Here is a 17,283-nt window from a genome sequence, read left to right on the forward strand (position 1 = left end):
TTGAAAGCCCAATATATAAGAATCTATGGAAAGTATAGAAAAGGCAGGAAAACATGTAGGAAGATTATGCATTCTCTTTAAAATTAAACAAGGTACCCCTGTTTGTAGAGAATTTGTTTTTGAATAACAATGATTTTCAGGAACTCCAGTCAAGCTGACCAGTGATCAAAGGAGGTGTTCTGTGTCACAGTTAAAGCAGAAACCCTATAAAGATGGTTATTTTATCAATTCATATAATACCTCATAACATATCGCATGGTGAATTCCATACTATTTATCACATTAGTTTAAAGTAATGGAATCAATTGTTAATATACTAGACTGATAAATTACCTTTAAAATCTGTAAATAGATCTTTAAAGAGCTACATTGATTTGAAAGGTGTTCACTTCTGACACTATACATGCAAATGAGTTAAACTTTTCAAAACTTATACTTCCTCAGAAGTGTGTGGAATCTGGAATACCAGTTAGACATAGGTTAATTAATAATTAACCATGGATGGATGCTGCCTGGAAACACAAGGTCAATTAAGTGAAAATAAAGAACCTGCAAATTTTCTGTCAACTTAACCTGACATTCTGTCCTCAATTCTCACCTTCTTCATCAAGCCAATAGGGAGACAGAAGCCATCCAAACGTTACGAGAATAAGCCTGGGAGTTGCTCCCTTTTGTACACCTGAAAAAAGAAAGGTAACTAGTTGTAAAGACAATATTAGCCCATTAAGAAAGGAACATCAGTGCTGAAGAAAATACAGAAAGGTTTGGTACAAAGAAACTCTTTTGTTTTGGAAGTAAGATCAGAAATCAAAAGCCAGAGTGGCAAATGTTAAGAGTGAGTGTGTAATGGGAAGATTATACCTAAAATATAAGTTGTTTATAAGAAGTAGACAGAGAGGATACGAGAAGTAAATATTTTCAGTATATGTACTGAGGAAATTTTGTGGTGGTTATTGTTTACCTTTGGAAAGTTTGTATATTTATAGGAAGAAAAAAAACAGGAAAACTGCTGATAAAAAGTTTGAGAAAGTTGTTTATGATGGTACAATGTGTCAGAGGGATTAAGATGGTTTGTACAGTATGTCAAACGTATAGACAAATAATGAGATTATCAAAGATACTATCCAGCCTTTTTTGAGATCAAAACACTATGGGTTATTTTTTTTCTTATACAATTATATTTGGAAAATCTAACAGAAATAGAAGTAAGAACAGCATATGTCTCAGATCACTTCAACCTCTGAGAAGCACTTCTTACAGAGAGCATAAGAGAAAGAGAACGGAAGGTGTATAGACATTGGTGAGGGGGAAAGTTTTTAGTATTAGGCTGAACTTACTGAGTTGTATTGATTATACAGAAGATGAGTTTATATACTCAGAATAAATGTGGCAGAAGAAAGATTAAAGATTTAATATTGGCAAAATAACTATAGATGGAGATAATATCCAACTAAAAAAACACAAAATATGAAGATGAATTGAAGCGTAAATCATGGGTGCAGAATATAATTGCTCTGGTCAAATTAATATTGAACAGGCAATTATAAGAATCAAATACTTGCCTCCTCTTGACTTGTTCAATATCAAATTTAGATAAATTCTAATGTCTTCTGAAAGCATCATTTTACAGAAGAGTATATATATTCATCATAAGGCTTTTCTAATTATGTATTTATATTTTTATATGAAGCCTTTTATTTAAAACTGAAGGTGAAACAATTCTGGCATGAACTATGGAATAGATTTTTTGAAGCATTGATTTTCACTGGAGACAGAAGTCTTGATACTAACAATGCCCCAGACCACTAGACAGGAAAAGAGTGGATGGTGAAGCACTTCATTAATAGAATGATAACTAGTTCTTCATGCACAGAAACCATTAAGGAGACTTTTTGTCAAATTTATCACCTTGTAGTAGATCAGAATAAATCAAAAATCAAGGGTAATTGCAATTTCTCAGAAATAGCCTCCATTTGTTCCAGCCATATAGCTTCCTTTTATGATTCCTTTTGCTGTTGTGAAATAAAATGCATGAAAAACTAATACTATCTAAAAATTTCCACATTTGACTATAGAAAACAATTTAAAATAATTTCTAAGTGAAGAGCCTCATCAAAACTTCTGGTGCCTAAATATTTATAAAAAGATAAATATAACCATTTATTATTCACTTGGAATGATAAAAGTTTTACATTCTCATTGATATTGCTGTTTGACAAACATTCCTTGACTCTCTATCCAATATACAAATAAGGCCAGTTTATTTATAAATGATATAAATTGATGCATTCTATGAAATAAGTCCCCAAATGATAGTTCTTTTTAAAATTGGCTAATTTAGTAATTCTATGGCTTACCTAAGAGATTGTTCACTGTGATTAACATTTGCATGCATTCATGTATATGCCTCAAATGATTATTAAATATTTTTAAAAAGCTAAAGGGTAGATGGATTTATAAACATCAAATAATATTGATCCTTTTTATATTTAGCATAAATTAAACACTAAAATGTTTGTCATATTGACATACTTTTATATTATATATACTATAGGCTTAATATTTATTATATATTATAAAAATTTTTATAATCCATAAAATATTAAATGAGAGGCATTGTAATATTTTATTTGATGCATGAAATTGAGAGGTTAAGTGTTTCCATAGTATTGATAAATTATTTTATTTAGGAAAACAAATGTTATTATAAATAATTGATCTCATGACAATTTGCATTTAAAATTCTTCTGAAGTATTTGAATTTTTCTCTAAATGATTTCAAAATCTAGTCTGAGTTGGATAACTTGATATTGCTATTTTGTGTATCATGTGATGATACACTGATTTTTCTAAATATACTCAGCTTTACCTGAAAAAGCATTATAAGACTATTTTAGATCAACATATTCTAAAATTTATAAAGTTTAAATTGTTTATCATGGTAAAATATACATAACAGAAAATTTACTATTTTAACCATTTTAAGTGTACTATTCAGTGACATTATGAATGTTCACACTGTGTAAACATCACCACCAACCATCTTTAGAAATTTGTCATTAATGTCTTTTTGTTTATGTGCACTGTCAAAAAGTGTATTTATAAGACTTTGCTACGTATTTAATGTACATTTTGAGAAATCACATGAAAACAACTGAGTGAGAATGGGGTTGCGAGCCTGAGTTATTTTCTTTTTTCTTATATCCACTATCCTAAGATTCCAGGCTCTGTGTTTCTGTCCTCGCTTCTGTTTGGGAAATTTGATAAAATACTGAGAGAACTGATACTTTCTCAAGACTTTTCCTCTTTCAGTTCCATTAGCACATTTTGTTTAGAGATTATTCTCTTTAAGCCTACTTCCTAAATAAATCCTCCTCCACCCTGACTGATATTTATGTTTTTCAGTCTTAAAAAATGCGTTAGTGTTTTAAAGTGCCATATTAAAATTAAAGCATGTGTCAGACCCGATTTTGAGTAAATTCTTTATATAAGCTACAAGGTACATATTCACACTGTTTCATGACTTGAACATGCCTTTGATATAAGTCAGAGAAAAGTCTTATAAGATTCAGACATTTCAGTCAATGCTGGTGAAAAACAGATTTTTTTTTTACAAGAGTGAAATTGGAAATAGACAAGTATTAAGATTAACCAGCATATGCTGTTACGTGTTTTGTAATAATTTGCATATGTACAATCAATCGCGTTATTAAAAATATACCGCAGACAATGGTTTCCTTGTATTCTGCCTTGTCACCCTTCATGAGAACTCTGTGTGAACTCTACTTGCCTTATTTCAGAAACCATGGAATGCACAAATCAGCAGATAGAAATAAGAATATTTGGCCTTGAAAGGAAAATACTCCAGGGGTATGTCTTTAGGAAGCTGTGGAGCTGTTGTATAGAAGAGGAACTAGCTATATTCTATGTTGCTCAAGAGTAAAAGGACTATCAGTGGCTGGCAGGCATTACAGGAAAAGAATTTTGGTTTCATTTAAAAAAAAAAAGGATGTTAATGCTTGTCCGTAAATAAGAGGGACAAACACCTCATGAGATGGTGAGCTTCACATTACTGGAAATGTTAAAGCAGGTAATGAGTGATAAGGTGCTGGATTTTAGTATTAATTTCTTGATGCATAGTTATCTATAACCAATGGCGTAGCAGGTTCTGTGTGCCAGGATTCTGATATGAATCAAGTCGATCCTCAAATAGCTCCCCATCTATCTGAAGGAGGTCATCAGGTCCTCAGAAAATTATATTTGGGTTTCCTAGGATACAATTCTCTGATACATAGTGTGACTACTGGGCACTAGATGTAGGCTGATGAGAGTGGGGAAATTTCCTTGAGGAAAAAAAAAAAAAAAAACTTTGGGGAAGTGACTTCTAAATCTCAAAGAACAGTTAAGGTATGTTCTAGGTGCAAAGTTTGACCATACACACTTCAGATTTTCTCAAGATAACCTGATAACTCTTCTTATCCTCAAAATATATTATTGGCAACATTTTTTTATAAATTATACCCCTTTTCTGTGTGGTGATGGACATGACATTTTTAATAAAGTTTAAGAATGAACTAGCTTTTAAAAAAATTCATTGCAGAAGCAATAGAAAACTAATCCAGTGTAGAATTTTAGATAGAATGAGCAATACAGTCCTGTGAAGATGACTTTGAGGAGAGATATGAAAAAAGTAGAACAGCTAATTCATGGTTTGTTGTTGTTGTTAGTTGCCAAGTTGAATTCAACTCTTTTGCGATCCCGTGGACTGCAACCTGCCAAGCTCCTCAGTCCATGGGATTTTCCAGGCAAGGATACTGGAGTGTGTTGCCATTTCCTTCTCCAGGGGATCTCCTGGACCCAGGAATCAAACCTGTGTCTCCTGCATTGACAGACAGATTCTTTACCACTAAGTTACCTGGTCAATAAAGCAGAAATAGATGTTTTTCTGGAGCTTTCTTGCTTTTTCGATGATCCAGCAGATGTTGGCAATTTGATCTCTGGTTCCTCTGCCTTTCCTAAAACCAGCTTGAACATCTGGAAGTTCACGGTTCATGTATTGCTGAAGCCTGGCTTGGAGAATTTTGAGCATTACTTTACTAGCATGTGAGAGTGAAAGTGAAACTGAAGTCACTCAGTCATGTCCGACTCTTTGCGACCCCGTGGACTGTAGCCTACAGGCTCCTCCGTCCATGGGATTCTCCAGGCAAGAATACTAGTGTGTGAGATGAGTGCAATTGTGCGGTAGTTTGAGCATTTTTGGCATTGCCTTTCTTCGGGATTGGAACGAAAACTGACCTTTTCCAGTCCTGTGGCCACTGCTGAGTTTTCCAAATTTGCTGACATATTCAGTGCTGCATTTTCACAGCATCATCTTTTAGGATTTGAAAATAGCTCAACTGGAATTCCATCACCCCTGCTAGCTTTGTTCATAGTGTTGCTTTCTAAGGCCCACTTGACTTCATATTCCAGGATGTCTGCCTCTAGGTGAGTGATCACACCATGATTATCTGGGTCGTGAAGATCTTTTTTGTACATTTCTTCTGTGTATTCTTGCCACGTCTTCTTAATATCTTCTGCTTCTGTTATGTCCATACCATTTCTGTCCTGTATTGAGCCCATCTTTGCATGAAATGTTCCCTTGGTATCTCTGATTTTCTTTATGATAGCGCTAGTCTTTCCCATTCTATTGCATGTTCAAGCTGGTTTTAAAAAAACAGAAGAATCAGAGATCAAACGGCAACATCTGCTGGATCATCGAAAAAGCAAGAGAGTTCCAGAAAAACATCTATTTCTGTTTTGTTGACTATGCCAAAGCCTTTGACTGTGTGGATCACAATACACTCTGGAAAATTCTGAAAGAGATGGGACTACCAGACCACCTGACCTGCCTCTTGAGAAACCTTGATGCAGGTCAGGAAGCAACAGTTAGAACTGGACATGGAACAACAGACTGGTCCCAAATAGGAAAAGGAGTGCATCAAGGCTATACATTGTCACCCTGCTTATTTAACTTATATGCAGAGTGCATCATGAGAAACACTGGGCTGGATGAAGCACAAGCTAGAATCAAGATTGCCGGAAGAAATTTCAATAACCTCAGATATGCAGATGATAACACTCTTATGGAAGAAAGTGAAGAAGAACTAAAGAGCCTCTTGATGAAAGTGAAAGAGGAGAGTGAAAAAGTTGGCTTAAAGTTCAACATTCAGAAAACTAAGATCATGGCATCCAGTCCCATCACTTTGTGGCAAATAGATGGGGAAACAGTGGAAACAGTGGCTGACTATTTTTTTTGGGGGGGGGGCTCCAAAATCACTGCATATGGTGATTGCAGCCGTGAAATTAAAAGGTGCTTACTCCTTGGAAGGAAAGTTATGACCAACCTAGATAGCATATGAAAAAGCAGAGACAGTACTTTGCCAACAAAGGTCCGTCTAGTCAAGGCTATGTTTTTTCCAGTAGTCAGGTATGGATGTGAGAGTTGGACTATAAAGCTGAGTGCTGAAGAACCGATGCTTTTGAACTGTGGTGTTGGAGAAGACTCTTGAGAGTCCCTTGGACTGCAAGGAGATCCAACCAGTCCATCCTAAAGGAGATCAATCCTGGGTGTTCATTGGAAGGACTGATGTTGAAGCTGAAACTCCAATACTTTGGCCACCTGATGCGAAGGGCTGACTCATTTGAAAAGACTCTGATGCTGGGAAAGATTGAGGACAGGAGGAGAAGGGGACAACAGAGGATGAGATGACTGGATGGCATCACCGACTCAATGGACATGAGTTTGAGTAAACTCCGGGAGTTGGTGACTGACAGGGAGGCCTGGCATGCTGTGGTTCATGAGGTCGCAAAGAGTCGGACACAACTGACTGACTGAACTGAACTGAACTGAAGTTACCTGGGAAGCCCTATTCATCTTCGAAAGAAATTTCCAGCAGAGGGAAGCGATGTTGCAAAGCTCTCGTGAACAAAAGAGGGAGTTGTAAAAGATAAGATCAGAGTTAAGTGAGAAAGTGAAGATTATATGAGTTCTTCAATCTGAGTGACCCGCACTGTCTCTGAGGATCTCCTCTAGGAGGGGCTCTGTGACCTGCTTCACACTCAGACCTCACTTTCCTGGCTGCCCTTTTAAGAACAGAGTGGTGATCCAGGTCTCCTCTGGACTCTAATCCTCAGAGAATCAAGAATGCGGTCTTTCATCTATAGTTCATTCTGTCTTTCTTTATCTATCTTTATCTATTTATCTATCCATCAATCCACATAATCTATATGAATAGTCTCAAATTAATAATTAACATTTTCCAGCTTTGTTGAGATATAATTAGCATATAATGTTGTGTAAATATAAAGTATACAATGTATTGTTTTGATACACTTGTATATTGGAAAATGATCACCACCATTGTGTTAGCCACACCTCCATCATGTCACACAATTACCATTTTCTTTATGTGATGAGAACTTGTAAGAGCTATCTTAGCAAGTTTTCAGTATATGATGTAGTAATACTAGCTGTAAGCACCATGATATATATTATATTCCCAGAACTTATCCATTTTATAACTGTAAGCTTGTGCCATTTGACCAGAATCTCCCAATTTCCTTCACCTCACAGCCCTTGGTAACCACTATCCTACTCTCTGTTTCTATAAGTTTAGCTTTTTAGAGTCTATGTATAAATTATATCATAGCTTATTTATCTTTCTCTGTCTGACTTATTTCACATAACATAATATAAGTTTCTTCTATGTTGTTGCAAATGGCAGGATTTTCTTTTTCATTCTCATGACTGAATTATTGAATCATATTCCATTATATCACATCTTTATCCAGTGATCTGTTGATGGACACTTCTGTTGTTTTCATATCTTGGCTATTGTGGATAATTCTGCAGTGAACATGGGGTGAGAGATTTTATTTTTACTTCCTCTTAATATATACTCAGATTTGAAGAACTGTTGAATCATATAATAGCTCTATTTTAAAAAAAAATAAGGAAATTCCATAATATTTTCCTAGTGTTGTTCGTGTTGTTCCTTAGTCACTAAGTTGTGTCTGACTCTGTGACCCTATGGACTGTAGCATGCCAGATTTCCCTGTCCTTCACTGTCTCCCAGAAATTGCTCATACTCATGTCCATTGAGTAATGATGCCATCCAACCATCTCATCTTCTGTCACCCCCTCCTCCTCTTGCCCTTAATCTTTCCTAGCATCAGGTTCTTTTCCAATAAGTTGGCCCTTTGCATCAGGTGGCCAAGTATTAGAGCTTCAGCTTCAGCATCAGTCCTTCCAGTGAATATTCAGGATTGATTTCCTTTGGGACTGACTGGTTTGATCTCCATGCTGTCCAAGGGACTCTCAAGAGTCTTCTCTAACACCACAATTCAAAAGCATCAAATCTTCGGTGCTCAGCCTTCTTTATGGTCCAACTCTCACATCCATACATGACTACTGGAAAAACCATAGCTTGAACTAGGTGGACCTTTGTGGGCAAACTGATGTCTCTGCTTTTTTGATACACTGTCTAAGTTTGTCATAGTTTTTCTTCCAAGGAGCAAGTGTCTTTTAATTTTGTGGCTGCAGCCACTATCCACAGTCATTTTGAAACCCAAGAAAATAAAATATGTCACTGTTTCCACTTTTCCCCCATCTATTTGCAATGAAGTGATGGAACTGGATGCTACATCCCTACCAACAGTGCACAGGGTTCTCTCTGCTCAGTATTCTTACCAATACTTATTATCTCTTGTTCTTGACTTATTGTTAACAGCCATTCTAAAATCTTAAGGTTTTCGTCTCAGTGTGGCTTTGATAATTGTACATTTCCCTGATGAATATTGATGTCAAGCACCCTTTCATGCAACTACTGGACACTTGTATTACTTCTCTGATAAATTTCTATTCTGTTTCTTTGCCCATTTTTTAAACTAGATTTTTTTTTGTTATTGAGTTGCATAAGTTCTTTTCTATTATGGATATTAAGTCCTTATCAGATATATAATTTACAGGTAGTTTTTCCCATTCCAAAGAGTGCCTTTTCATTTTTGTTGATTACTCCTGTTGCTATGCAGAAGCCTTTTAGTTTGACATAGTCCTACTTGTTGATTTTCAAGATGTTTTCCCAGATGATTTATTTATCTTTGAAAACCACTATCTCATTTCTCTCCCTATCTGTGGTCTTCTTTTATACCATCTCTCTCAACAGTGGTATGCTGCAGCCACATCGACCTCCAAGTGCTCTTCTTGTAAGCTTTGACGAAGTAATGTTCTCCTTTTCATCACTAGGATACTCCTCCCTGTGTTCTTTCCAAGTCTACCTATTCCATTTCTCTAGAATTGCAGCTCTAAAGCCTTTCCTTACAGAGGACGTTTCTGATACTACCTTCAAAAGCACTTGGTTTCACTGTTCTCATAACACCAATCACCATCTGAAATTAGCTTAATCATTTAATAGCTTCTTTATGGGCTTTGCACCACTCCACAGGAACACATACCCATTAAATGTACAATTCATGAAGGGACCTTATAAGAGACTCTATCAATTATTTTCCCAGATGAAAAAAGATGATACCCAGTTGGGCAATTTGAAATTAGCTTAATAAAAGGACTCTTTATGGGAAGTGTGAGCAGATTATAAGGCAACCATAAAGGATAAGGCAGAATCTGGAGAAGAAATAAGAAGGGGCTGCAGTTTCCACACTGGAGTTGAAAAATGAGGAGACGGGGGTAGAAACAGGCAGACCATGGCAGGAGAGAGTGTGGAATGTAGGGAATTTATGGAAAGAAAAGCCCAACCTCATCATCTGTCTACTATCCAATCTCTTGCATATTGGTCTAAGGCAACCAGAAGCCAGGGAGGAGAAAGAAGTCTAGAAAAGTATAGAGATTGGAACTGGAGAAGCAGATGGAAGCATGTTTGCCCCTGTACCCTTAAATCTAGTTAATAGTGCCTGAATGAAATGTATATGTTAGTAAAGGTGTTTACTAACTCTATTGTCCTATGTTTAAATCCTACAGTTCAATAGCCACTTCGAGAAATAACTCAGATCAAACCAAATACTCAATTAACACATGTAATATTTTACATACAGGTGACTAATAAACACATGAAAAGATGCTCAACATCATTCATTAGAGAATGCAAATCGAAACCATAATGAGGTATCATCTCACGCTGGTCAGAACGGCCACCATCAAAAAGTCTACAAACAATAAATGGTGGAGAGGGTGTGGAGAAAAGGGAACACTCTTACACTGTTGGTGGGAATGCAAACTGGTACAGTGGAGAACAGTGTGGATATTCCTTAAAAAAACTAGAAATAGAACTGCCTTATGACCCAGCAATCCCACTGCTGGGCATACACACCAAGGAAACCAGAATTGAAAGAGACACATATACCCCAATGTTCATCTCAGCACTGTTTACAATAGCCGGGATATGGAAGCAACCTAGATGTCCATCAGTAGATGTATGGATAAGGAAGTTGTGGTACATATATACAGTGGAATATTAGTTATAAAAATGAATGCTTTTGAGTCAATTCTAATGAGGTGGGTGAAACTGGAGCCTATTATACAGAGTGAAGTAAGTCAGAAAGAGAAACACCAATACAGTATATTAACGCATATATTTGGAACTTAAGATTGTGATGACGATCTTATACGTAAGGCAGCAAAAGAGACACAGACGTAAACAACAGGCTTTTGGAGTATGTGGGCAAAGGCGAAGGTGGGATGATTTCAGAGAATATCACTGAAGCATGTATATTACCATATGTAAAATAGATGACCAGTGCAAGTTCCGTAAATAAAGCAGGGCGCTCAAAGCTGGTGCTCTGGGACAACCCAGAGGGATGGGGTAAGAAGGGAGGTGGGAGGGGGATTAGGATGGGGGCACACATTCACCCGTGGCTGATCCATGTCAATGTATGGCAAAAACCACTACAATATTGTAAAGTAATTATCCTCCAATTAAACTAAATTAATTTTTAAAAAAACATAATTTTTGTTAGCATGTCTTTGCTAAAAATCTATATAGAATCATTTTCTTGTTGTGGACTATTTTGGAAAACTGAATGTTTGTGATATTTGTTTTTTATTTTTCCCCCTTAAGGTGTTATTAGAACAGCTTTGCCAAACATGGACAGGGAAGTCAAAGAACAATACCAAGTCCTCATCCAAGCCAAGGATATGGGCGGACAGCTGGGAGGGTTAGCTGGAACGACAATAGTCAACATCACCCTCACGGATGTCAATGACAATCCACCTCGATTCCCCAAAAGTATGTTCTTTCCTGTTAAGTCTAAATCAGTGCAGCTTTTTAAAAAATGTCTTACATTTCATTGAATTTTACAGGACTTGTAATGATTTTCCAGACACTTTTGTTCTTTAGGAAGCAGAAGCTAAAAAGTAAATGTCCTCAGAATTACATTTTTCCATTAGAGTCATACATAGTGTGATTTTAATAGAAAATAACATAAATGAGTCAATAATTATACAAGTTATGTTATCAATTCATATGAAAGTAAAATATTCATAGTAGGTTGGGATCTTGTCTAATTTCTTACTAATTGAAAAAGTAATACAAATACGAAAATTACTGTATAATTTGACTTGTGATGCACATCCCACTGTACTATTTGTTATATCATATAACTAACATAAAATTTTCTGTCTTCACTTTATCAATTATATATGTTGAATTGTTTCTGTATAATTCCCTAGAGATATATCATATGATATAGCGATGCTATTTCATTACTTTAGTTGTATTTTATTTGAGTTTGGCAGTAGGTGAAAATTGGTACAGTTTCTATGATAATAGAATAATTCACACTTATCTCTTCTCTGCAGTTCTATGTTTCTTGTTGAAAATGATCACCTCTCACTGGTGTTATATCTAGTTTTCTTTTGTAATATTACATTTAACACCAATAAGTACCTGTTTGATTTTTGGTACTTTTCGAGGATTGTAGTTCAGTGTTCCTAGAACTTAGAATACAGAAACTGAATATTTCTATCGTTGTTTCTATAAGGAACTTGATGAAGTCACTGTTTTACATGAACAGTTTTAAAAACAAAGCAAAATGATTTTCCTCATCTAATTCCAGGCGACTTTATCTACCAAAGTATGTAACACTGAGAACATTTAGCTAAATGGATATTTTATTCCTTTAGCTGTATGGTTTTACATACTTTAATACTTGGTCATTTTTTTCTTAAAACTACCAACATATTTCTGTGAAAATATCTTTAGTTAGTGGTCAGAAAGTCAGTGTACTGAACAAATGTTATAAGACTGGCAATTAGAAATCACCCTACTTTAGCAAATGGGATGTGTATGACAAAAAGCTACCAATAATATGTTATGACTAATAGAGCCCTAGAGTATCCCTTTCTCTTTCTCTTCTATTAAAGGAAACAGAAAAAGTATAAATAAATATGTAAATGGAAAAAATTAAGTATTTGATTCTCTATCATATGGCATTAACAAAGAACATATTCCCACCTGCAAAACACTGATTTTTAACATTTTTACTATGTATTTGTGGCAATTTGTAACAGCTAATTGAGGAGACTAGTTTGAAGGATTAGTATACTTTTACATAAAAGGTAGTATTGTGATTTAAAATCCTGTTTTGGATTTTGTGCATGTAAAATAGGTTCAGTCTAGTGTATAGGAGACAACAGAGATCTTCTTAGGTGGTGTCAATACTCTTATTCACAAGGATGATGATGAAGTTTTTCAGATGAGGAGTATAAAACTCAACCATTGGAAAGAAACAGCTTCTGAATATGAATGAAGGGTAGTTCACAAAAGTTTGCACTGCCATCAGACAAATAGACAGGGGTACAACAAGGAAATGAAAATGTCTCAGTGGGAGAGAAGCTAGAGTATAGTCAGGGAATCAAGATGGCACACTCAGGTCTCAGGGCAACAGGAAAATCAACTCCAGGTGTTTGCTAGGGAAGAGAATATAGATAAAGCAGCAGGCCTGTTTGGAATTTATTCAAAGTTGAATCTGTAGGTCTAAGAGTAACTAGATGAGACCCAGAAAGGATTTGGAGGTAAGGGTATTTGAACTTTTAGAGTATTTACATGCTGTGTCAGGAACTTTATCATTTTCTTTGGAAATACTTTGAGGTCTTTAATATTCCACATTTTACTGTGAAGAAACTGCTACTGCTACTGCTAAGTCGCTTCAGTCGTGTCCGACTCTGTGCGACCCTATAGAAGGCAGCCCACCAGGCTCTGCCGTCCCTAGGATTCTCCAGGCAAGAATACTGGAGTGGGTTGCCATTTCCTTCTCCAGTGCATGAAAGGGAAAAGTGAAAGTGAAGTCGCTTAGTCGTGTCCGACCCTTAGCGAACCCATGGACTGCAGCCTACCAGGCTCCTCTGTCCATAGGATTTTCCAGGGTACTGTGAAGAAAACTGAGGCTTAAAGAGATTAATTTGCCCAAGATCATCAAAACTGGCAAACTTTTTTTTGACTCTGTAGTTCAAATTTCTTCTAATTCAACGTAATAAGAAAATGAAAATCTATTGCTTTCTTTTACCTGCAACTCTAAAACCATACTTTTTAGACACATCTCAAAAAGTCACATGACATATGTTGAATTGTCACTGTAAACAGAAATGAAAGGATAGAATAAATATACCAGATGGATCACTGTGATCTAATTATTTTCTTTCTTCAAATATGCAAGTAGGGTGAGAGATATTTTTGAATCATGAGAAAGAAGAGGATTTTTCACATTTTGCATGAATAAAAAATTAATCCCCTTGAAACTTTACATGACTTGTGTCAAGCTCTTTTTAATGTACTGTCATTTTGAATTACATCCTTCAGAGGAAAATACAGAATACATTTAAAAACAGAAAAGCCACCTCTACAGAAGTCATGCCCTTTGTGCAGGAGTGTTTCTCACATGGATCAATTAAAGTGAAAATATGACATAAAATGACAAACTGAAATACTAACCTTTTGAATATAAAAGTCAAGAAAACATATATTTCATACATATTGTAACTTAAAAAGAGAATTTCCCGTAACCAGCTGTATTCGTTCTTATCTATTAATCAATTATACTGGAAAAGAAATTCTCCTTCAGATAAACTTCATGGAGCTACATTTTATCGTTGCTTAAAAATGCACAAGATTATTTCTTAAAATTTACTAATCATAATTTGTTTTGACTTTGTGTGTGTACATATGCATGTGTAACATTGTTAAGCACCCATTTCCATCCATTTCCTTCTATAAATCTGTTAGAAATGAAAATAAAATTAAATGGTATAGCCATTTGTATGATGAAAGTGTAAATAGTTTACTATTTTATTGTTGAAAAATAGATATTTCCTGAGGCATCAAAATTTCCTGCCAATTTAATTTGATGATGGTGACAATGATATTTAATAATAAGTTACCACGTGTCATGCATTATGCAAAGTGATTTGCATATATATTCCCATTTAGCTTTACAATGACTGTCTAGTAGTTTCTCAATTTTAGACATGAAATAGCAAGGTTGTATTATTAATAAAAGTTAAGTAACTTGTCCAAGATCACACAGCCCCTAGGTAGGAGAACCAAAGACCTCATCTTATGAAGGGACTTCAAACTCTAACTTTTTATCACTTTCCCTCTTAAAAGGCAATTTACCTTTGATATCCGTGTTTTGTGCCATAAGTCCCACAGATAATATAGAGTACTGTTCACAAAAAAAGGAGGGAATACTGTTTTAGAAATAGAAATAATGCCAGTATGTTAAAAGAGCTCTACCTGCAGTCAGATGAAGATTAAAAGTTTTCTTTGTAAAATCTTTTACATATAATCATATAACTTCCATCTGCTATAATCAAGTACATCTGTGGACATCCATCTGTCAAAACAAGCTACCAGCAATATGCTGGTGGTTTCCATTACTTGAATTCTAAATGACAAAACCATCTAACAAGCTTATCTAAATTATACACTATGAGATCAAATCAATTAAGTGATGTGGTCAATTCACATTAGGCAAAATTCTTCTCTCACTTATCTCTTCTATGTAACAATTTTGTAATGAATAAGAAAGTAACTTAGGTGAAATAAACCCTTCATATTTTAGATGAAAAGAGGTAATTTATAGGAAATGTAAATAAGTAGTTGCTTTTTTTTCAATATAAGTGCATAAGAACTGTTTGCATGGTATACAAATTTGAATGTAGAACATAGGTCATTAATATTTGTTTTAAGAAAATTTCTTAGTCATAAACAATATTTTAAAGTAAGTCTGTTTTTTTGGGGAATTCCCTGGCAACCCACTGGTTAGGACTCAGTGATTTCCCTGTAGTGACCCAAGTTCAATCCCTGGTCAGGAAACTAAGATCCCATAAGTGGTTTGGTATGGTGAGGCCAAAAAATTAACAAATAAAAGTAGGTCTGTTTTCGTCTAATAACTAACATATTTGTTTATACAGACTGTTTCTCATTATAGGAATTTTGATTCAATTATGTTGATAATTATGTCGACACAGTCAATATGTCGACAATTATTTTGATAATATTAATATAATAATATAATATTCAATTATGTCGATAATTTGTACAATAGTTACTTTATAAAACATATACTGTATCCATGTTACTGTTAGTTAATTTTACAAATATTAAAATTCACTGCAGAGAACAATGTTCTTGTTCTTCAGTTAATATAAAAACAATCTAAAATTAAAGAATTAAATGCATCAGCCAAAATGCCTACTGCACAATGAGCAATATCTGATCTTCTTTTTTGAATAAGCTAGCAAAAACTACAGAATTATGCATAAATATATACATGAAAGTGAAATTGTTAGTCATTCAGTTGTGTCTGAATCTTTGCAACCCCATGGACTGTAACCCGCCAGGCTACTTTGTTCATGGAATTCTCCAGGCAAGAATACTGGAGTGGGTAGCCATTCCCTTCTCCAAGGGATCTTCCTGACACAGGGTTCAAATTTGTGTCTCTTGCATTGCAAGCAGATTGTTTACTGTCTGAGACACCAGGGAAGCCCAAATATATACATACATATATCCAACTATATATTTTTTCTTAAATTGTAAATGTATGATATAGAAAGATGATAGGATGCCCAGATTAATTATTGAATTATTAAGTAAATGGTGATAAAAATATTTTTACTTATTGAAAAATATTGATCTATTTAATTAAAACATATCTCTTCATTTCATCCTATCATTACTTTTTTGGCATCCAGGTCAAGATTGGATCTTTTAATAGTTTAAAATTTATAATATTTTGTTTAAGGAAGTGGTCATTACAATATGTAATTAATCAAGATATTTATTAGAATTAGTATGAACCCAGTTACACCCAGAGGGGTCGCAAAGTCTCTTTCTCTTTGTTCACCATTTGCTAAATGGAAAATGGTGAGCTTTGACACTGAAATTTTCTTGGTAAAACCATGTAATAAGTTATTCTGAATAAAGAACTAAAAACCACTACTCAGATCCAGTCTTAGAAAATGGACTTTCACATTCTCCCAGGTGTCCAAAGTTTGATTGTTATGAGGATGACTGAGATCACCCACTAAAGATACGTGTTCATGATTTAAATTTATTTTTAGATATATTTGTGCATATTTATATATTTTATATTTGATTTTAATATGCAATTTGAAAATTTAAAACTTTATATAGATTTATATATTTATTTAAATAACACCATAGGAAAAAATATTTCCTGAAATTTGAGTGCCCAGGATATAGCTGAATATGTAAATATGTGCCCTGGAGGAAGGCATAGCAACCCACTCCAGTATTCTTGCCTGGAGAATCCCATGAACACAGGAGCCTGATGGGCTACAGTCCATGGGGTCTCAGAGTCAGACATGACTGAAGCGGCTTAGCACACACACACATAAATATGTACATGCTGAGAATCACTTCAGTTCTTTTCACAATCTCCTTCTGGGCCTGTTAGGGAATGAAATATGTACAAATCTTACCTTCTAGTTTATCTGGAGACTCTGGCCAAGGGCCTGCTTCCTACCTGCTGGTCAAGTACAAATAAACTGTTAAAAACCCCAGCATGATTCCAAAGATGCCTCTGAGGCAAAGGTGGAACTTCTGTTCTTATCACTGTCTCCGATATGTTATTTTAGGTGAACGAATTAGAAAGAGATGGTAGCAATTACTCTGAAAGAAGTACCAGAACAACCATAACTGAACTAATTGGTCTTATGTAAGTTCCACTACTATTTAATTGAGAAAGCCTACTTCAGCTTCACTGAAATAT

The 17,283-nt window shown here is 35.0% G+C and overlaps 1 protein-coding gene across 2 annotated transcripts in view; it reads left to right on the forward strand.

Moving 5' to 3' along the window:
* CDH12 (cadherin 12) overlaps nucleotides 1-17,283 on the forward strand; it is a 293,386-nt gene that overhangs the window by 211,741 nt on the left and 64,362 nt on the right. For both annotated transcript variants that reach the window (XM_081524211.1, XM_081524212.1), the window contains one exon: nucleotides 11,112-11,279. In XM_081524211.1, the coding sequence (XP_081380337.1) occupies nucleotides 11,112-11,279 (168 nt within the window). The remainder of the gene's footprint in view (nucleotides 1-11,111; nucleotides 11,280-17,283) is intronic.

This window comes from Giraffa tippelskirchi, chromosome 8 (assembly GCF_054371585.1).
Source record: "Giraffa tippelskirchi isolate mGirTip1 chromosome 8, T2T-mGirTip1v1.2.pri, whole genome shotgun sequence".
NCBI lineage: Eukaryota > Metazoa > Chordata > Mammalia > Artiodactyla > Giraffidae > Giraffa > Giraffa tippelskirchi.